The sequence below is a fragment of the Pristis pectinata genome, chromosome 11 (assembly GCF_009764475.1).
Source record: "Pristis pectinata isolate sPriPec2 chromosome 11, sPriPec2.1.pri, whole genome shotgun sequence".
Taxonomy (NCBI): Eukaryota; Metazoa; Chordata; class Chondrichthyes; order Rhinopristiformes; family Pristidae; genus Pristis; species Pristis pectinata.
The window spans coordinates 31262668-31285988 of record NC_067415.1 but is presented as its reverse complement, the minus strand read 5'-3'; the positions used below and the strand labels follow the sequence as shown (position 1 = coordinate 31285988).

Sequence of the window (23321 nt, the reverse complement as noted above, 5' to 3'; positions counted from 1 at the left end):
CTGACCCAAAACGTTGATTGCCTGCTTTTCTCCACGGATGCTACCTGGCCTGCTGAATTCCTCCAGCATCATAGTGTTTTTCATCTAGATTCCAGCATCTGCAGTCCTTTGTTTCTCTTATTTCTCATAAGATGTACAACCTTTAATGCAATATTTCTGGAGCAGGTACCTGTTCCAGTATTTCTACCTACTACCCTAGAGAATGCTGAGAAGATAGTCGAAACAATAGAGGATCTAAAGAGGAAGGTACCTTCAAACCCCATTGAAGCCGACATACTTGCTATGGCAGAAATGATTGCTGAAGCAGAAAGGAATCCTGTATCCATGGAACTTTGTGGTAAGCTTTAATAGTTAAGTGAAAGGGAAAAGAAAATGGGTAAAGATATGGTGTTCGACCAGTGTTTCCAATGGTCTCTTGCTGAATAAAAGAAATAAAATTGAAACTCTAAACCCTATGGATTATTGGGAGTGCAGTTTTATATCCCACCACTAGAGTGCACCATGTGTACCAGTAAAGACTAAAGTAAAAAAGAAGTGGCGGTTAACTAATTGTGAAGTCAAAATGCACCTGTTCATTTAATCTTCCCTCCCTAATTTAGTAAAAAGATACATATTGAAAATATCAACCATTTATATTTTTCAAATCCCCTTCACTCTCTGTCACGACTGCTTTTAAAAATGTACAAAGTTGATGCAAATGAGAAAATTAAAGAGAGAAGCTGCAACAAAATGGAAAAGGGAGTTTGAGAAGATTTGTAAGAAGCATTACTGTGAAGAAACCAAGGAAAACAAGAGCACAACATTGTTGAAGTAAGCTTGAGAGAATATTGTAGATAATTTTAGAAATTGGCAGACTAAAATAGTTTGAGGTATGGTAGAGCTAGTAGCAAAGGCACAAATTTAAAATCTTCAAAAAAAGCAAAATTTTAGATGGTAGGAGTTATTTTAAATATAGAGCATGGTGAAGACATTCAATTCTGCGGCAGTTATAGAGGTAGAAATTATAATCAGTGGAGCTTCCAGTTATCCACAGTTAGCAGTACAAGTAACATAAGTGGACATTAATGCATTTTTTTAACACAATAATCGCTCTCCTTTTATCTCCGTTTACCTTGTGTTTTATGATAGAGAAAATCAAAACTGAGAGAAGCTGCCAAGTATTCACAGATGCTAATCATAGCAACTTTGAATACTTGGCAGCTTCAGTCGGTTTGAAGTCATCAGGTTGTCTGTCAGGCGGTGACTGACCAAAATCTTTTAATTCAGTTAATAATCTGGAATTTGGCAAAAGAAATACTAGTTAACATTAAGAATGACACCCATGAAACTAGTGGATTAGTGTTTATAAACCAATTTAGTTCACTGATACCCTTGATGGAGGGAATCTTGCATTCTTACCCAGTCTGGTTTATGTTTGATTCAGAGCTACCCCATATGATTACCTTCTTGAATGCCCTCTGTGGTCTAAAACTACTCAGCTGTACCAATACTGCTAAATTCAAATTAGGACTGCAGCAGTTCAAGAAGGGAGCTCTCAACTGCCTTCTCAGAGGCAGCTAGAGATGGGCAGTGAATGCTGGACTTGCCAACAACACCCCGATCCTGGAAAATGAATCTTTAAAAAGTGAATAAAATGTTTGAGATTTAATGGTGTGGTCAGGTCAGGTATTGAGAAAAATATAAGTGCTCAGGCCATGCTCAGATTGTCTGTAGTCAGGTTAGGTTTTAATTTTATACCCAACAGACTTCATTGCTTAGGTTGTGTTGAAATGGTTGTAGTCTCAATGCTGCGGGATGTTTACAAGTTGTCACTATCTCTGGCTAACTGAGGAAGTAAGTGGGTTGTGTGGTGGGAGGGAGTTGTAGTGGTTAGAAATATATAGGTCGTCTGTGGAGCTGCAGGAAAAGCTCAACCTCAGATAGTCAGAGTCATTTCATCTGGACCCAATTCCTTTGATTGAAACTGGAATGGTTCGATTCACCTTGCTATAATGGACGGTTTCTGTCTGGACACGGACACAGGGAAGCACTATGACTGGTGAAAACAAAATACTGCCGATGCTGGATATCTGAAATAAAAACAAAATGCTGGAAACACTCGGAATATCAGGCAGCATCTGTGGAAAATAAAACAGAGCTATTGTTTTGGATGGAAGACCCTTCATCAGAACCAAAGCCAAGGAGAATAGAAACCGCTCGGGCTGAACAAGACAAACAGACTGATAGAAGTCCCCTCAGATGCGGAACTTTTTCCAAGGATGGAAAAGATGAGGCAGCATCTGTGTATAGAGAAACAGAGTTAACGTTTCAGGACAAAGCGTTTCTCTTTCCACAGACCTGCCGAGTGTTTCTAGCATTTTCTGTTTTTACTATAACTGGTGGTAATTGGTTCCACTCTGGGTCTGGAACTCCATTTGGATACAATTCAGGATTGAATCTCATCTTTCTCTTTGCCCTTAGTTTGACTCTGGATCCATCACAAACACCCAGGGGAGTAGAGACCAAAGGGTGATTAAACACAGGACTATACAGCACCTACCCCGGTTCCTTGTTACTCTTCCCAACTCTTTGTTCTTCTCCCTGCACTTTCTTTTCTTCTCCTTGCAGTATCTCATAAAAAAGAACTATTCTAAGTTTGTTAACTAAATAGTATGTGTAATCAAGCTATTCTGTTATGGGCCCCAGAATAGGCAGTGGTGGGACGAAAGAAATTAGGTATGTGCAAGAGGCTGGAAGTGGAAGAATATGCAGTGATCTTAGTGTTGTAGGACTGTATGAGGTTATACTGAAAGGGAGGTGCAAGTCCAAAGAAAGATATGAACATAATGAAACTTTTAAATTACAACATTAAACATTAGACACTCAAAAATATTCTTGTTCAGTAGTGCAATTAAATCATGGTTAACCTTGAATGATATTTTTAATCACTCAGTATCCTTAATAATCAGTAATTAGTTTTAAAGAAGATGATTAATTTCTTGAAATGTAAATTTTGGCTGGCATAGCAGGAGCAAAGGCATGGGGATTAATAGCTGCTTCAAAGCTTGAGAGATCTAATGGGCTGATGGCCATTAGTGTAAAATTCAATGATTTCATAGTCAGAGAAAAGAAATATGAAATAGTAGTTAAATGCAAAGAAAATTCTGAAGAGATGAAATCAGATGAATAAATATTTTGATTTAGCAATAGTAAATGGACTATAGTGGAAAACTGTTCTAGACTGTTGCTCCATAGTTACAGGAAGAGAAAAGCAAAGAAGAAACCTTAGTTGACAACTACAGTATGCATAGGAGGAGATGGAGGTGAAAATATATATGTATTTCAGATGAGGATATTAAATCAAATATAAGAGAAGGTTCTGAAAATGTTAGCAGAACTGAAGGCTGGGTCCACGTGCTTAATCTGGTGAGGGAGTGGAGATGAATAAAATGTAAAAAAATACAAAGGTGAAAGGTCAAATGTAAGAACTGTCATACAATCATATTTTTTCAAGAGAAAAGTAGCATAGGAAGAGGTGAATCAGATTATGCCAATACTGGTGATCCATTTTATCTGTTCCTTTTAAGCTCTTCCATTTTAATTCTAACTTTAAAATTACATTTTCTGCTTTCATTTCATCAATGCAAAGGGTGAAATTTGTCCTTGGTACAGCAAGACAGTCATAGGTGATACATCAGGCCATTTTTGTGCTTTAGTAGAAAAGAAGATTGTGTAGAAAGGGTTTGGGTAGGAATTATGCCATAGTGGATTATCAGTTACCATTTTAAAAATGAGGCAGATCAAGTACTGCATTTTATTTGGACTGTATTCATGATGCAAAGGGACAGCAATTCACAGTAATTCATTTTGTAATACTGTCCATGGCCAAATTTCAACCTAGTATATTTCTAAAGAGAGTTGGCTAAGTTGCCCTGGGCAAATTTTGCATCAAAAACCAGTGAAAAGTTGCAGATCTGAAGCTTCAGCTCTGATTCTCCCTCTCCATATGCTGCCTGACCTGCTGTGTATTTCCAGTGTCTTTTGTTTTGACTGCAAATTATTCCTCTATTTTCTCTTTGAAGCAATCCACTATCTAATTGTAGGAAGGAGAAAAGTCTTCTAACTTCTTCCTTTACTCTTTTGGTAATGCTTCAAAAGCTGTATTGCCTTATCAGCTTGGTGAAAATGATTGTTTCGTTATATTTCAATTCAAATATTTTAAAAATCTTTAAAATAGATTCTTCTTTTGTACATTCAATATAAATTGGAAAATATCAAAAATTGCAACCTTTCCTTCCAACCATAATCTGAGGACATTGTGATTACTTTGTGATGAAGTAGCTCTACCGTCCCTTCTGTTTATGCAATCCCATAACTGCAGGGATTACACCCACTGTGGTGTCACTATTATTATATCGAAAGTCTAATCATTACCACAGTACATTTCCTTTCTACCTGCTCTCAATAATGAACTATTGGAATTAAAGATACATGCATTTAGCCAGCAGTTTGATATTGTTAGGATATCAATAAACTGACTGCCTTCTGCAAATGTAGATTTACAAAAAAAAATGAAGTAGTAGCTTTATTGATGATGTTGCTGAAACATGACTTACTATCAGAATTTGGTTAAGAATTACGCTACAGTAGATTATTGATTATCATTTTTAAAAAAAGAGGCAGATCAGGTACTGGTTTTTATTTGGACTATGTTTAGTATATCCATGCAGATTTTGAATTGGAGAAGCTTGACCAAAATAATTTTGCTCAAAGAGTGATAAGAACGTGGAGTTCACCTGCTTCAAAGCAAGAGTAGAGATGAATAGAGTTAATAGGAAGTCAGATAAGTATAAGAGAGAAAGCAATCAAAGGATATGCTGATAAAATTGGCATAAAAGGGGAAGGAGAAGCTATGGAGAGTAAACAGCAGCATGGACTAGTTGGACAAAATGGCCTATTTAATCACGTGACATTTAACATATACATTCCTTCAGAAGAAATGCTACTCAATGCTTCCTTGCTTGAAAAAGGTATAAGTGCAATGGAAAGGTTGGGAAGAATAATCAGGATACTTGAAGGCTTCATTGGATTAAGATGGGAGGGGGAAGGCTCAATTTTGATGTAACCAAAGGGAAAGGGGATATAGATCTTCAGAACAATTGGAGGTATAAAGAAGTAAAATTGCCACGGAGCTGCTGGCTTGCAGATGGTCACTCTGTTTATGCCAATTGGACAAATCAAACAAATTTAAAGCCATCCCAATGTATTTGGTTACTTTTTTAACAATTTAGCAACCAATTACATATTTCAGTTTTGAATTTTTGCCTCCTTCTAAAAGAACCAAATTGCAAAAGATACTGCAGGCTTGTAAATTGTTGGAGTCATAGAGACACAGAAACACACCCTTCTGCCCACCATGTTCATGTCAACCATGAAATTTGTAATAATCATATTTATCAGCACTTGTTCCGGAGACTTCTGTGTGGGGGCAATTCAAGTGCTCATCCAGATACTCCTTAATTATTATGAGAGTACCTGTACTGCAAATTAAATCGAAGACAAGTCATTCAAAGACTTCATGATTGATTCCAGAGACCATTTAAAATAAAATTAGATACAATGAAAGCCGTCTCAGGAAATGCCTCTGTTAGTCACTTAAGTGAATTAAATGTTAATGTGCACCTTTTTCTTTTATTTCCTAATTTTTCAGCATTGTATAAGTTAGTTTGCTAACTCATTTAAGTAAACCCTGTTACTTGTGGTACTTTTCACAACCTCAGGAATTGTCAATGCCTCCCTGACCCTCCCAATTCTAGTTGAATTAGCATTGTTTAAAACAGAGAATCTGGTCATTCATTAATTTTATGTTTGCCTGAAATTTACATGAAGTCAGCAGAGGAGAGAACTAAAAGGGGAAAATATAGTTATTTTGAGGTCTGAAACAGAGTTTATAGAGTGCAATGGGTGATGTTTTATTTTTAGATTGTTTCTATCTGGGGAGTTATATGTCATCCTGCACCTAGAAATACAAGTGAACAGCACCCATTTTTCAAATATTAAATGATCCCTCAGCCTCTAGTGTACAAGCTCAACTGGCACAAAAAAATGTTGTTGCTGGTGACTCTGTATCGATCTTTGAATGGGTTGTTCCAGCATGAGTATTAGCCTGGCTATCACGGTTTACAACAAAACTGAATCCTATCTGTCTCTCCACTGTGCACTTGTTGCTTCATTAGCAGTTGTGAATATGACAGCAATGGGCAACTGGAAACTGAGCGCAGAGAAGACTTTCTTTGTCCTTTCTCCTTCCTTCAGAGAGAACTTTACAAACTGGGGGAGAGGAGAGCATCACAAATTAGTACAATTCATTTTCATCCTTGACCATCTATTGTTGTGCAATAATATTGAATGAATTTAGATTTCCTATAATTAACTATTAAGTAATTGAATTTCTGGAAATTTTGTAAGGCTCCCTTGTCACCTAAGAAATGATTCAAAAGTACATAGGAATAGAATTTAATCTTTGTTAAAAAAAAACTGCAACCTCTATGATGTGCTATTGTGGAAATCTGTTCTTAGGTATTGACAACGATGAGAATGGTGAAAGTTTCTTGGATGTTTTTGGGACCATTAAAGATGATCTGGAAGAGCAACCCAATATGCCTGGTAATCAATATGAACTTGGACTGGACCTAGAGATTGATTTTCCAAGAAGTATGTTCCTTAAGTAAAATTACACTGACTTTTATTTTCAGATTTATCTGTACTTGGATATTTGAAGTGTGTCTCCAGAATAACCTCATTTTAGTGTTATATGTAAATAGTTTGCGATCTAATTATCAACAGTAAATCATTTTCATCTGAAGGTACATATTTATTTTAATTATTTTTACTTTTAGAACCTTTGCAATAACCCAAACTGGAGAGCAGACATGAAACTGCTCCCAGATCATCATGCAGTTCAATGCAGAAAAAATGTAAAAGAACTGCATTTTGGAAATAAGAATTCAAAAAGGATATACATTAAATGGTAAAATTACAAATCTGTCAAAGATGAGTACTGGGGTTGACAGGTATATAGCGTCATAGAGCAGTACAGCACAGAAGCAGGCCCTTTGGCCCAGCTAGTCCAGGCCGACCTGATCTTCTGCCTAGTCCTATCTACCTGCTCCCTCCAAACCCCTCCCATCCATGTACCTATCCATACTTCTCTTAATTGTTACAATTAAACCCATATCTACCACTTCCGCTGGCAGCTAGTTCCACATTCGCACCACCCTTTGAGTGAAGAAGTTTCCCCTCAGATTCTCCTTAAATATTTCACCTTTCACCCTAAACCTATGTCCTCTAGTTCTAGTCTCACCCAACCTTAGGGGAAAGTATATTCACATTCACCCTATCTATACCCCTCATAATTTTGCACACCTCTATAAGATCTCCCCTCATTCTCCTGCGCTCCAGGGAATAAAGTCCTAACCTATTCAACCTTTCCCTTTAACTCAGGTTCTCAAGTCCCAGCAAATTTTCTCTGCACTCTTTCAAGATTATTGATATTTTTCCTGTAGGTAGGTGACCAGAACTGTATACAATACTCTAAATTTGGCCTCACCAATGTCTTGTACAACTTCAACATAGCATCCCAACTCCTGTACTCAATGCCCTGATTTATGAAGGCCAAAGTGCCAAATGCTCCTATCTACCTGTGATGCCACTTTCAAGGAACTATCGATCTGTACTCCCAGGTCCCTGTGTTCTACCACACACTTCAGAGCCTACCATTCACTGTGTAAGTCCTACCCTGGTTTGTCCTCCCAAAGTGCAACACTTCACACTTGCCTGCATTAAATTCCATTTGCCATTTTTCAACCCAGTTTCCTAGCTGGTCAAGATCATGCTGCAAGCTTTAATAGCCTTCCTCGCTGACCACTACACCCCCAATCATGGTGTCATCTGCAAATTTGCTGATCCAGTTTACCACAGTATCATCTGAATCATTAATATAGATTTAAACAACAGACCCAGCACCGATCCCTGCGGGACACCACTAGTCACAGGCCTCCAGTCAGAGAGACAACCATCTACTACTACTCTCTGTCTTCTCCCACTAAGCCAATATTGAATCCAATTGGCTACTTCATCCTGAATGCCAAGCAACTTAACCTTCTGGACCAGCCTCCCATGTGGGACTTTGTCAAAGGCCTTGCTAAAGTCCACATAGACAATGTCCACCACTTTCCCTCATCTGACATTCTTGCAGGAAGGTTTGCTAATGCTGCTCGGGGGGGGGGGTTTAAACTAAATTTGCAGGGGGAGGGGATCCAGAATGAGAGAGAGGATAGTGAGATAGAGGGTAGAGGACAGATAGGAACTACACAATTTCGGAACATTAATACGAATGGAGAGAGGAGAAATGGGTTAAAAATCCTATATCTGAATGCACGGAGTGTCAGGAATAAGGTAGGCGAGCTTGAAGCTCAGATACAAATGGGTAAGTATGATGTTGGTGGGATAACGGAGACATGGCTGCAAGGAAATCAGACCTGGGAAATGAATTTTCAAGGGTGTACATGCTATCGTAAGGACAGGAAGGTGGGCAGAGGGGGTGGGGTGGCCCTGTTGGTGAGGAATGAGATTCAGTCCCTTGCAAGGGGGGACATTGAATCAGGAGAAGTAGAGTCAGTGTGGATAGAACTGAGGAACTGTAAGGGCAAAAAGACCCTAATGGGTGTTATCTACAGGCCTCCAAACGGTGGCATGGATATTGGGTGCAAGCTGAATAGTGAGTTAATGTTGGCATGTGGCAAGGGTAATGTCACAGTAGTTATGGGGGATTTCAATATGCAAGTGGACTGGGAAAATCAGGCTGGTACTGGACCCCAGGACAGGGAGTTTATAGAGTGCCTCCGGGATGCATTCTTGGAGCAGCTGGTACGAGAGCCGACCAGGGAGAGGGCTATTCTGGATTTAGTGCTGTGTAATGAGCAGGATTTGATAAGAGAACTCAAAGTAAAGGAGCCATTGGGAGGTAGTGACCATAACATGATAAGTTTTTATCTGCAATTAGAGAGGGAAAAGGGCAAATCAGAAGGGTCAATTTTGCAGTTGAACAAAGGAGACTATGGAGCCATGAGGGAGGAGCTGGCTAAAGTTGACTGGGCGGGCATCCTAGCAGAATTGTCAGTGGAACAGCAATGGCAGGTATTCTTGGGAATAATGCACAATGTGCAGGATCAGTTTATTCCCCGGAGAAGGAAAGACTCAAAGAGGGGAGAGGGGCCACCATGGCTGACAAAGGAAGTCAGAGATAGCATTGTGTTAAAAAGGAAAAAGTATGGCAGAGCCAAGCTGAGTGGGAAGATAGAAGATTGGGAAATTTTTAAGGTGCAGCAGAATTTAACTAAAAAGGTAATTCGGGAAGAAAAAATGAGGTACGAAGGCAAGCTAGCCAGGAATATTAAGGAGGATAGCAAAAGCTTTTTTAGGTATGTGAAGGGAAAGAAGTTAGTTAGGAACAATGTTGGGCCCTTGAAGACCGAATCGGGTGAAATTATTACGGGAAACAGGGAGATGGCAGTCGAATTTAATAAGTACTTTGGATCTGTCTTCACGGGGGAAGACGTAAGAAATCTCCCAGAGGTAAGGATGGACAAAAGGCAGAGGGTGACAGAGGAACTGAAGTGGATTGACATTAGGAAAGAAATGGTGATGGGTAGACTAATGGGGCTGAAGACTGACAAATCCCCAGGTCCAGATGGTCTGCATCCCAGGGTACTAAAGGAGGTGGCTCTAGAAATTGTGGATGCATTGGTGATCATTTTCCGATGTTCCTTAGATTCGGGGTCAGTTCCTGAGGATTGGAGAATGGCTAATGTTATCCCACTTTTTAAGAAAGGAAGGAGGGAGAAAACGGGGAACTATCGTCCAGTCAGCCTAACATCTGTGGTGGGGAAGATGCTAGAGTCCATTATTAAGGATGAAATAGCGGCATATTTGGATGGCAATGATAGGATTGGGTCGAGTCAGCATGGATTTACCAAGGGCAAATCATGCTTGACTAATCTACTGGAGTTTTTTGAGGATGTAACCAGGAAAATAGATGAGGGAGATTCAGTGGATGTTGTATACCTCGACTTTCAGAAGGCATTTGATAAAGTGCCACACAGGAGATTGGTGGGTAAAATTAGGGCTCATGGAATTGGGGGGCGGGTATTAAACATGGATAGAAAACTGGTTGGCGGATAGGAAACAAAGGGTAGGGGTGAATGGATGTTTCTCAGAATGGCAGGCCGTGACTAGTGGGGTGCCACAGGGCTCGGTGCTGGGACCGCAGCTGTTTACGATCTATGTTGATGATTTAGATGAAGGCATTGTGAATAACATTAGCAAGTTTGCTGATGATACAAAGTTGGGTGGCAGTGCGACATGTGTAGAGGAAGTTAGGAGAATCCAAGGTGATTTGGATAGGTTGGGTAAGTGGGCAGATACTTGGCAGATGAAGTTTAATGTGGATAAGCGTAAGGTTATCCACTTTGGGAGCAGGAACAGGAAGGCGGATTATTATCTGAATGGTGTGGAGTTAGGTAAGGGGGAAATACAAAGGGATCTAGGAGTCCTTGTTCATCAGTCACTGAAAGTGAATGAGCAAGTGCAGCAGGCAGTGATGAGGCTAATGGAATGTTGGCCTGTATTACAAGGGGAATTGAGTACAAAAGCAAAGAGATTCTTTTGCATTTGTACAGGGCCCTAGTGAGACCACTCCTGGAGTATTGTGTACAGTTTTGGTCTCCAGGGTTAGGGAAGGATATCCTGGCTATAGAGGGCGTGCAGCGTAGGTTTACGAGGTTAATTCTGGGGATGTCGGGACTGTCTTATGCTGAGAGGTTGGAGAGACTGGGATTGTACACGCTGGAATTGAGAAGATTGCGAGGGGATCTGATTGAAACATACAGGATTATTAAGGGATTGGACAAGATAGAGACAGGAAATATGTTCCAGATGTTGGGGAAGTCGAGGACCAGGGGGCATGATTTAAGAATAAGGGCTAGGCCATTTAGGACAGAGGTGAGGAAAAACTTCTTCTCCCAGAGGGTTGTGAATTTGTGGAATGCACTGCCTCAGAGGGCAGTGGAGGCCAATTCTCTGGGCACTTTCAAGAAGGAGCTAGATAGGTTTCTTATAGATAGGGGAATCAAGGGATATGGGGACAAGGCAGGAACAGGATATTGATTGTTGCGGATTAGCCATGATCTCAAAATGGTGGTGCAGACTCAAAGGGCCAAATGGTCTACTTCTGCTCCTATTGTCTATTGTCTATTGACCTTCTTGGTAACTTCCTCGAAAAACTCTTTAAGATTGGTTAGACATGGCCTACCACACACAAAGCCATGTTGACTATCCCTAATCAGGCCCTGTCTATCCAAATACTTATATATCCTGTCCATTAGAATACCTTCCAATAATTTACTCACAACTGGTTATTTCCTGGCTTATTCTTAGAGCCTTTCTTGAACAATGGAACAACATTAGCTATCCTCCAATCTTCCGGCACCTCGCCCGTCGCTAAGGACATTTTAAATATCTCTGCCAGGGCCCTTGCAGTTTCTGCACTAGCCTCCACATGGACCATGGCAAAAGGGCAAATAAGGCCCATATTTGCCATTGTTTTTCCAACATCAAAAACGTTGCTAACAGATTTTAAAAGATTGTGGTACTCATCGGCACTGTTTTAAAGGCGCCATTGTTGATTTCCTGGTATAACCATGGTGCTTCAGAAATGACAGACATTACATAAGGGCCATAATGGAATTTATCACAGTTGCCAGCTCTCTAGACACTCAACTGTGAGATTATTGTTCATGTGCACAATGCCAGAGCGCTCTTCCAGGTACTGCACAATGCTGTTTATTTGCTGATTGCGATACAAGTGATTCCTCAAGCAGAGAGTGTGCCATAGGGACTTGAGGCTAGTGGATCATATCAGCTGCAGTGCCACAGAGACCCTCCAACGTCACAGCCACCTACTCCTGGCAGTAAGTTATCAAAGAGGTCTTTAAGGATATGGCTGCAGTCTATGAGGAGCTGCAGTTTGGAGAAGCCTGCAATGACAGTAAATGCTAATGGCCAATGTATCTGCATTGGTGGAAAAGTGAATGGAAGTCTAGTCTTGCAGAGATAAGAGTTTCAATTATTTGCCAGATGCAGCAGCGATCAGCAAACTCATAGGTTTCAACAGATATGAGCTGGAATGATCCTACGGCTGGGAAGCTGAGAACAAGGGTGATCTTGACTAGTAGTGAGGTCATAAATATGAGATGGTACTCCAGATTTTGACACCACAAATATGAGTGAGGGCTACTTTGTGGGAGACTAGCCTGCATAGACATTGTTCTTCCATGGTGTAGGTAAGAGTATGGCTCCCTTTGGAGTGGCTAAAGTGTTGGGTGCTGAGCCCTTGCACACCTCCTGTGATGTGATCCTCATGGATGCCTTTGGGAACTGGGAGGTATCTTTCGCATACTCATGTGATCCATGAAGATGAAAGAAGGAGTCGGTCTTCAGTATAAGCAATGTGCAGAGTAAACTGAGTATGTACAGCCGTGTGAATCAGTCTGGCAATGAGGGCAGGTTTAATGTGATTTGTCATTTAAATAACATTGCTTCTGAGCATCCAGCATTTGTTAAAAAACGGTTCTTCTGTAAGTGAGTAGTGACTGAAGTTATTCCCAACAATATGGTTGAAAATTTCGCTAATTACAAACTGTAGGCATTGCATTGTTGACATCATTTGGACAAGTTTACAGCCTGAAAAACATTAACAAACAGATGATCTTGGCAACTGGCATTAACATCCAGAAGCATGTGCAAACTTGCATCATTCAGCATTGATGCGATTTTCAATGCCATCATGCAATTTTTTTGGCCTTGCGCAAACAAATTTGTAGCCCAAGGTATTTAGGTTTGTGGATGCTGTCATAGGTGCAAAAACAAAAGATGGTATTGTTAAATTTGTGCAAGACTTAAGTTAACTTGCAGTGTTAGTAATCTGTACAGGTTAAGAGACTCAGTTATATAGAGAAGGACATAAAATATATGGAAATAGTACAGTATAGAACTTCTAGGATGTTATCAAGGATGGATTGAGCATAAAACTGCTTCTGAATAGAATGGCGCTGTCGGTGTTTGAGTGGGAACAAGGGTAACAACTCAACATGTTATTGCAAAATCCACTCAGTGTCCTGAATTGATGTTAGTGACTTCCTTACATTATTGTCCCCTGTTCTGCACTTGCCTATGAATAGAATTTTTTTTTATGTCCACCCTATTAAATGAGGCAACTAAAACTGCACATTTCCTCACACTTAAACTATGTGAAGCACACACTAAAACTACATTATATTGTCCATGTTTGTAGTACGTGAGGTTTGTACACTAAACAGGAAAACTATTTCCTCTGATTTTAAAGTTATCTGTTTAGAAGTTCTCACTATAATAGTTGGGGAGGGACAGGTAGTGTTTTTGGAATATGGCATGCATTACCACATGAATTGGTTAATCCAAAGGCTGTTGCGTCTTTATTTGAATTTGGTGCAGCATTTGGCATGATAGATGGTCCCCATTGTTACATTATAATTTGCAGTGCCTACTCCCTTTAATTGGGAAATGAGGTTTGTTCTAGAGCTAGAAATAACTATCTGCTCACTCAGTGAAGCAATATTCTTAAAGAGGGTATATCCAGGTGATTTCTCTACCATGGGATAATCATGATAGGGTTTGTGATGTGTATGGGTTTTCTTTGTTGAGCTCATACATTGTGTACTAGCAAAGAGAAATTTGTGTGTTAACAGCTGCAGAAGAGTTGGATACTGAGGGTGATTATCTGTTACCTCCAGTTTTTGGGGAAGAATATGAAGAGCAACCCAGACCTCAATCTAGAAGAAAGGTATGAGGATATTTTTCTTAACTTAAACAGAGTATTTGATGATTTGTGCTTCAAACTGAAAGTCTAACCTGATGTTCTACATTTAGCATTATATTAAACATTAGGTACAATTTTAATGATTATATAAAAATGAGCCTAAATCTAATTTAATGAAACTTTACCTATTCATCTGCATGTATTGTAAAAATATTCAGATGTTCTTCCCCTTCATCATCATTGCCTCATTATCTTACTATATAACATCATATGACCATATAATTTATTTTCATCATTCTCTCTTCCTTTAACCAATTTCCACCAAAGGGAAGAGAGGGTCTGAAATTGAAATTATCTTGTTACTTTAGTATTAATTAACAAATAAATTATGGAGCTCTCTGGGTTATTTATTATTTGTATGTGCACTGCTATTTACATACTTCCTGGCTAAAGCTAACAGGGATATACTGGATTTGTACATCTGCGAATAATGCATCTTATCCTGTTGCATGATATTACTTTAAAATGTCACTGATTTGTTTTACTTTCATAGGGTACAAAGCAAAAGGCACTTTCTGATAATCATTCCCAAGATGGCAGCATCTCCACTCCTGAGATTGGATTCACATTAAGTTATATTTATGGTATAAATGCATGGAAGCATTGGGCTCTAACCAAGAAAGTCAAGAGTGAAGATACAGTCAAAGTAGATGGATATAACTCTGCTTGTAAGTTGATTTTTTTGGTCAATATTTTGATAATGGTACAGTTATAGAACAGTCTGTTTTCACTGAGCAGGATAAGTAACTGTATCTCTGTTAGTCCACTTCTCTGCAGCGGTAACCACACTGCTGGGGAAAGTGTCAAAAGTCAAAAAAGAAAATTGAATATGCTGCTATGGTATATGATTTTTCTTAGAAAAAGGGAGATGGAAATTAAAGTTAAATGTAGTTTGAGTTTTAGTTTTTAAAAGTAATGTTTGATGGCATCTGGAAGTTGGAAAGCTTCAGAAGTTCAGAAAACTACAAAGCCAACTGCAAGCCATTTGTTAAGTGGTAGGACTTCCTCACTTCTTAAACAATCTCTCAAGATCGAATATAATTCCACTCTGGTTTCTTGGGTTGTGAGGGGGGTAATGAAACCAACATGGGAACTGAAAACTTTTCCACAGATAAGGCTGTGATAAATGGTGTTTGACAGGGCAGGCAGATGGATAGTTTGTGAGGTAGTGCGCTCCTCCTTCCACAATTCAGCACAATTTGTTCCACAATGTCTGTGCCAATCATAATGCCAAACTAAACTGATCCCATCTGCCTGTACATGGTCTACATCCCTCCATTCCCTGCCTGTTCATGTGCCTGTCTAAATGCCTCTTAAACATTGCTATCGTATCTGCTTCCACCACCTCCCCTGGCAGTGCATTCCAGGCACCTAACACTTTCTGTATGTTAAAAAAAACTTGCCTTGTAAATCCCCTTTAAGCTTTTCATCTCTCGCCTTAAAGCTATGCCCTCTTTTATTTGATGTTTCCACCCTGAGAGAAAGACTCTGACTATCTACCCTGTCGATGCCTCTCGTAATTTTATATACTTTGATCACCTCCCATGGCAGTGCCGTTTCAGGCATCTGTCAGACATGCAAACAATGGCCAGCCCCACTAGACCCTGAATGCTAGTGGATTTTGCCCTGGAAGAGGTTCCCTGGTGTACCTTCCTCTTGGCAGATTTGGGTTGTGAGGTTGTGGATTTGTGACCGAAGCTCTTCATCACCAAATTTTAGGATTTCAACAGGGCTGCCATCTGTTCCCAAGGCCTTATTATTTTTGAATTTGGATATGGCCTTCTCAACTTCTTGTCAGTCAAAGATGGCAGCAGGGCTGGTCTAAGCAGGCTGCTATGCGGTTAGGGTCCAGGTGTTCACATGAGAGTTGTGGTTGAGGAGCGTATTGAAGTGTTCCTTCCAACTGTTTAATAATAGGAACTATATTTTGCCATTGTCCCTGATGAGCTTACCCTCATTCATGGCTCTCACTGGGGTGGGGCCTTGGGTATTTGCAGCATAGATAGCTTTTACAGCACTCAAGAATCCACACATGTCATGGCCGTCAGTGCATTGCTGAGCCTCCTGTGCACTCTCCATCCACCATTGTTTTTAGGACACGGCACTTCTGCAGAGCTGTTTCTTTTCCTTTGAATAAAGATGGAGCTTCCAGTGTCTGGGAACGCCTTATGTTTTCGATTGATTAGCTCATCAAATTCATTGTCATTTTCATCAAACCAGTCCTCCTGCTTCTTGGTGCAGAAGCCAGGAGTCTCTGCACAGGTGTCAAACATGACAGCCTTCAGCCCATAAGCTGTGAACACTATGGTTCCTGTGTGCTGGGAGTTGACAGGTTGTCAAGTGCTGTTTGAAAAGAGCTGCCTTTGTGGGGTCCTTGAGAAATTTGACATCGATCTCCCTGTGCAGCACTTTTGTTGATGCTGATGTTTTGGGGCCCGGTTGAAGGAGATAATAGAGTAAATTAGACAGTGGTTGGTATAGCAGTGACGGGTGCCTGTTGTGGTTTGCTTGATGTGAACATCTTTGCTGGTCCTTGATCAGACAATGATATAATCTAACAGGTGCGAGTGTAGGCACCCAGGGTGTTGCCATGACATCTCATGCTTATCCCCCTGATGAAACAGGGTATTCATCACGAACATGTTCTTTCATTATGACAAGACCACGTTCCAGGAAAAGAACCCTGTAGAGTTAGCTTTTCCTGCTCATTCCTTGTTGATCACACTTTGTCTCTTCCCACTTTGGCATTGAAGTCATCTTGGCGGGGGTGGGGGGGGAATGATTATGAAGTTCATTCCACGAATGTTGTTTTCCTCTTCCATTTTATCCTTCCAGAGAAAGATGTACCCACCACCTTGTTCTTTAAACTGGCCATCTCCTGCCCGATGTGCCTCACTCAGTGCAAAGATCTCAATGTCAAAGTGTCCAAGTTCTCAAGTTATGATAGCAGAGCAACATTCAGATCTGTTGCTGTTGGGATTGTCCATGATGATCCTGATATTCCAGGTTCTGATCTCCACATTGTAGAGTGGAACTTGCCTGTGTATCAATCCAATTCCTGGCTTCAGTTGTACAGTGGGCTCATGTTCCCAACCCCCAGCTCAGGCTGTACACCAGACCCGCATTCCTTGCCTACATTCACCACCACCGACATCAGCCACATACCTGGACATAAGCCATAGACTGCTGAATCAAAGCTGAGAGGTGAAGTTATACTGTTATTAGTTGATTGGTTAATATCATTTGTATTATCAAGCAGAATTTGATACCAAGTTACAAAAGGCAATTATCATTAAAACAGATTGTCAAAAACTAGGCGAAAGGGATGGGATTTAAATAGCAACCCAAAGGAGAGGTAGAAAAGGAATTCTGGAGCTCGCGGTACTGAAGGCAATGTTGCCAATGGTTAGCCAATTAAAATCAGGGTATGGAACAGGAAATTTAAATCAGAGTATGAAACAGGACCCAATAAGAAGGGGGCAGAGAGTAAGTTGGAGGAGATGACAGAGATAGGGAAGGTGAAGTAATTGAGATATTTTAAAATCAAAACATTGCCACGGTATATTGAAAAAGTCAAAAATAAGATTATTTTCCACTTTTCTTTTAGTATTGGCAAAGTCAACACAGTTTAAAGAGGACTTATTGTCATGTACAGCAGCAGAACTTGATAGTGGATTGGCTGAGTTTGTAAAGGAAGTTCGAAGGCCAAATGGAGAACGCTATGCACCTGATAGTCTATATTATCTATGTCTTGGAATTCAACAGGTTGGTTACATATATAAAATTATGTTTATAAGTAAATCTCTTCACACCTGAATTGCTGATATTATGTTCAATTGCTTACTGTTTAATACAGGCGACCCCTGCATTATGGGGGAAGTTGCGTTCCTAGAAAATGGTCGGTGTCGCAATTCTACGTAATATGATGCGGCATCAACTGCACATGAATCAAGATACAGAACAGTACAGCACAGGAACAAGCCCTATGGCTCACAATGTCTGTGCCGACTATGATGCCAAATTAAACTAAACCTATCTGCCTGCACATGATCCATATCCCTCCATTTCATGCATGTTCATTGTGCCTGTCTAAATGCCGCTATCATGTCTGCTTCCACCACCACCCCCGGCAATGCGTTCCAGGCACCTACTACTGTCTGTGTAAAACAAAACTTACCCCACACATCTACTTTAAACTTTCCCTCTCTCACATTAAAGCTATGTCCTCTGGTATTTGACATTTCTACCCTGGCGAAAAGGACTATCTACCCTATCTATGAGTCATAGAGTAATAGACCATAGAAACAGGCCCTTCATCCCGACTCGTCCATGCCAACCAAGATGCCCAGGTAAAATAGTGCCATTTGCCTGCATTTGGCCCATTGTTGATTCCATCTCCCTTTCTCCTCATCACAGATTGAACCAGAGTCTTCACAATCTAATTATCCATTCTAAATGAGAGTTCTTTCCATCTCACATTCGTACTGTCTGTTTCCAAAACGTTCTGTGCTCTTGTCCCCTTTCAACTTCAGCTGAAACATTCATACGTGCCTTTTATCACTTTCCGAACTAAACATTCCAATGTTCTTGGGGTCAGCTTCGCATTCTTTGCTTTCAATCGTCTTCGTGCCTGCTTCCTACTGCTGCCAGGATCTGCCTGGTACATGACCTCGGCTTGCTATCCTGGCCGGTTCTCCAGTGCATCAGATTTTAAATTCTCATTTGACTCTTTCCTATCCATGTACTTGTCGACAAGTGTCTTTTAAATGGTGTTATTGTACATGCCTCTCATAATTTTATAAACTTCTATCAGATCTCCCCTCAGCCTCGAACGCTCCAGAGAAGACAGCCCAAGCTTGTCCAACTTCTCTGTGTAGCTAATACACTCCAATCCAGGCAGCGTCCTGGTGCACCCTCTTCAAAGCCTCGCATCTTTCCTGTAATGAGGCAACCAGAATTGCACACAATACTCCAAATGCGGCCTAACCAAACTTTTATACAGCTGCAACATGACTTCCTGACTCTTGTACTCAGTACCTTGACTGAAGAAGGCAAGCATGCCACAAGCTTTCTTTACCACTCTATCTACTTGTGTTGCCACTTTCAGGAAGCTATGGACTTGCACCCCAAAATCCCTCTGTACATCAATGCTGTTAAGAGTCTTGCCATTTGCTGTATACTTTCCCCTTATATTTGACCTCCCAATGTGCAACACCTCACACTTGCCTGGATTAAACTCCATCTGCCAATTCTCTGTCCATGTCTACAACTGATCTATATCCTGCTTTATCCTTTGACAACCTTCTTCACTATCCACAACTCCACCAATTTTTGTGTCATCTGCAAACTTCCTAATCAGCCCATCTACATTTTCATCCAAGTCATTTGTATGTATCACAAACAACAGAGGTCCCAGCACTGATCCCTGCAGAACACCACTGGTCACAGACCTCCAGTCAGAATAACAACCCTCCACCACTACCTTCAGTCTTCTATAGGTCAAGCCAATTTTCAATTCAATCTACTAAGTCACCATGGATCCCATGCGTCTTAATCTTCTGGATCAGCCTATCATGAGGGATCTTGTCAAATGCCTTACTAAAGTCCATGTAGACAACATCCCTACCCTCATCATTCATCTTTGTTATTTCCTCAAAAAACTCAAGTGAAAAACTAAGTGTGAATTTTGTATTTATTTACTTTTGTTTGCATAAATTCTCTAAGATTGAATTTTATTCTGTAAAGGCAAATTTCCATTACCCAAATGGCCTTAACGCAGGGCTTACCTGTAATAAGAACAATATTTTGTCATTGTCTTTGTTGTAATGGGTCTCAATGTCTTTTCCACGTGCTGCATTTCAATAGATTCAGTGTGACAAGTAGTATTCCAATTTGGTATACAGGCCAAGCCCATTTTACGAACACCTGATTTATGGACATATGAACGAGCTCCCGTCATGTTATTAAATTCAGAAATCCGACGTACATATGTGTGTTTCTTATGAACAGCAGAATGAGTTTCCTCCCTCTCTTCATTTTCTAATCAGTCTAATGTGCTGTTGATGACATTCATTACAATACTGTGGCGGCATCGTCACTATCGAGTAATTTTTGTGTATTTTCCAACTTACAGACAAAATCGACTTATGGATGACTTATGGATGTCTGTAAAAACAGAACTTGTTCATTACCCAGGGACTGCCTATAATGCATTTTGATAAATGTCCACAGCAGGAATTTGGTTACTTTTGAACAATTTTCTCTTCTGTTAATTTTCATAATTCCTTACAGCATAAAAAGAGGCCAATTGGCCCACTGAGTCTCTACCAGCTCTCGGAATAATCCCATCAATTCCATTCACCCACTTACAACCTGTTCTTTCAGTACATTCCCATTAGCACCCCTCTGAATCTCCCACCAGCCACCTATACTAAGGGTAATTCACAGTAGCCAATTAACCTAATAATGAGCACATCTTTGGGATCTGAGTGGAAACAGGAGCACCTGCTGGGCTGGTGGAAACCCATGCAGTGACAGGAAGAAGTGACAGCACTAGCATGCAGAATAAAACACAGATCACTGGAGCTGCCATACAGCTGCACTCCTTACAGTGCCACTGTGCCATATTAAAGCTTGGTTTGCTATTTTGTGAGCCATATCATTACTTTATGAGCTTATTGCAATTCTTTGGTAGAAAGTTAAGATTTTGAAAACTAAGTAAGTATCCATCTCTCTGTGGTTTTCAGGGCATTTGATTTTCATAGGGAGTTTGCTTTTGTTAGGAGGATATCTTTGCCCAACTTTGTACTGATTTTAAGCTTTCTTATTCTGGATCCCCACACTGAAATGCAGTTGTTCATTGTCTACCCTGTCCATTCTTTGATTAAATACTGCAATCAACTTAGCTTACAACTTTTAGAGAGTATCACCCGTTATATAAGCTTTCACTACTGATGTTACATACCAGCAACAATAGGAACACAACGAGCCATGTATAAGTGTTAGAAACTATTTTATTAACAACTACTTGTAATAATAAGAAAAGTAAAAACATTAGCTATTAAACATTGACCCCAAAAATAAACTCAAAGTGTGTGTGGCAAATTCCCAAACCCCAAATCTAGGAATAGTTCTCAAAGTTCAGTTCAGCAAGTCATAAGGTAGGACGTGAGCAAAGGCTTTTGCAAAACCACAGTTGACTGGAGAGAAAACGTAGAGAGAATGTAGAGGGAGAATTTACGAAATCCACATGTTCCATGATGGAACCCATATGACACCTCAATCACCGAAGATCTCCATTGCTTTATTCCAAAGTATCCGCCACCCTGAAGGCATTCGATACGTGGCCGCCCACAGAAATACCTGCTTTCCAATACAGGTTAACAACAAAGTGGAATCCACTTGATTGCTCCAAAAATCCATACGTGGATTGTACAGTGACAGACACAACTATTGTTCTTCATCCATAGATACAGAGACCGTCAGTCAGTCTCTCTCTCTCTCTCTCTCTCTCTCTCTCTCTCTCTCTCTCTCTCTCTCTCTCTCTCTCTCTCTCTCTCTCTCTCTCTCTCTCCCTCCCTCCCTCCCTCCCTCCCTCCCTCCCTCCCTCCCTCCCCCCCCCCCCCCCCCCCCTCCCCCCCCACTTCTCTGTGCAAACAGCCAGTACGGTCCAATTATAGTCTTGCCGTCTTGTAGATAACACCCACACACCACACTACTACTCTACTGTCCAGGTGCCTTAAAGGGACATTCACCAAGTAGCAACCTGGCTCAAACACTGATAAGTTCCTTCATAAAATAAATTCTAGTAAATGGTCTTTTTTCCAAAGCCTATGTGTGCTTCCCAATGCAGAATGCCCTCAAAGCAACTTGTTTATCTAATATTCTCCCCACCCTGTGATTTTTTCTGATGAAATATGCTTCCTTTTCATACGTCAGATTTTATTGTAAAATCATCTTTGAAATCATTTCAGTCCTCTCATAAATATATACTGTATGTTTTTCTGCAATTTTCTCCTTCTCCTTTAAGTTCACCATACTTCTTACTATAATGTGCTACTTTAGTAAACTCCTCTCTATCCTAAATCTGGATCTGCAATGTATGGAATGGAAAGCTGTATCTTAGCATTGATTCCTAGAGCAGATACCTTTTTGCCCATCTGAGAATGTGCTTTTTATGCAGCACACATTTCCTGACTAATGTATGCATAATTTAAGTTGCCAGAAACAATAGTGCACGTCTTGATTGGGGCTTTTGCACTTCATGAAAAGTGTGCACAACTGGACCACACATAATAGTATTTTGATGATGAAATGAGTCCAATTTATTACTAATGTTACTAATGTAGGTAGTTACATTATATCCTTAGTGGAGTCAGATGTTCTGTAATGTAAATTCTCTGTGCTTCTGGAGTTATTAAACTTAGATATATATAGAACTCCTGAGCTTCCCACTGTCTGTCCAGTAATCCAAGAGCAATGATTTTACAGATTTATATAAAAACAAATAAAGAGTCCTAAAATTCAAGAGCTTCAGAACCTGTAAGTAATCTGTTCTGACTAGCCATGCAGCAAAAGTAATTGGGATCCTGTGATTGACTGGCTTGTGTATTGGTTTACCAAGCCTGCTATGAAGGATCAATTTAGTTCGATTGTCATCAAGAATGTCATCTTGGAGCCAGTTTATTAAACCATTCCTTCCCAAAGAGCTTTATCACTAACTCGATTGTAAAGATGATGCCAATTCCATTAAAACTACCAGTGAGAATGCTTTCAGAGCTCTTCAGATATATATGTGCACTTTTCATCCTAGCTATAATTTATGGAAGTGCTTCTCAACAATATGAGAGAACAGATTAGAAACTTGTAAATAATTTGAATTCAGTCTATGATGTCCAACTGATTTTGTATTATGAAGGAATTTGCTGGATTAGGTGATTACTTTTTTTATTATAATTTTACAGAGCAAAAGTAGAGGCGTTGGAAAGGGTGCAGAGGAGATTTACCAGGATGCTGCCTGGATTGAAGAGTATGGATTATGGGGAGAGATTAAAGGAGCTAGGGCTGTTCTCATTGGAGAGAAGGAGGATGAGGGGAGACATGATAGAGGTATACAAGATATTGAGAGGAAGTGATAGAGTGGACAGCCAGCGCTTCTTTCCCAGGGCGCCAATGCTCAAAACAAGAGGACATGGCTTTAAGGTATTGGGTGGGAAGTTCAAGGGTGATGTCAGAGGGAGGTTTTTCACCCGGAGAGTGGTTGGTACATGGAATGTGCTGCCTGGGGTGGTGGTGGAGGCTGATACATTGGACAAGTTCAAGAGATTGTTAGATAAGCATGTGGAGGAATTTAAGTTAGAGGGATATG

At 40.3% G+C, this 23321-nt stretch overlaps 1 protein-coding gene across 3 annotated transcripts in view; it reads left to right on the top strand.

Moving 5' to 3' along the window:
* Positions 1–23321, top strand: part of zmym2 (zinc finger, MYM-type 2) — a 116067-nt gene that overhangs the window by 83550 nt on the left and 9196 nt on the right. For 2 of the 3 annotated variants that reach the window (XM_052026522.1, XM_052026524.1), the window contains exons 17-21: positions 166–337; positions 6559–6693; positions 13824–13918; positions 14448–14622; positions 17562–17719. In XM_052026522.1, the coding sequence (XP_051882482.1) occupies positions 166–337; positions 6559–6693; positions 13824–13918; positions 14448–14622; positions 17562–17719 (735 nt within the window). The remainder of the gene's footprint in view (positions 1–165; positions 338–6558; positions 6694–13823; positions 13919–14447; positions 14623–17561; positions 17720–23321) is intronic. The other variant, XM_052026523.1, reaches the window with a different exon arrangement.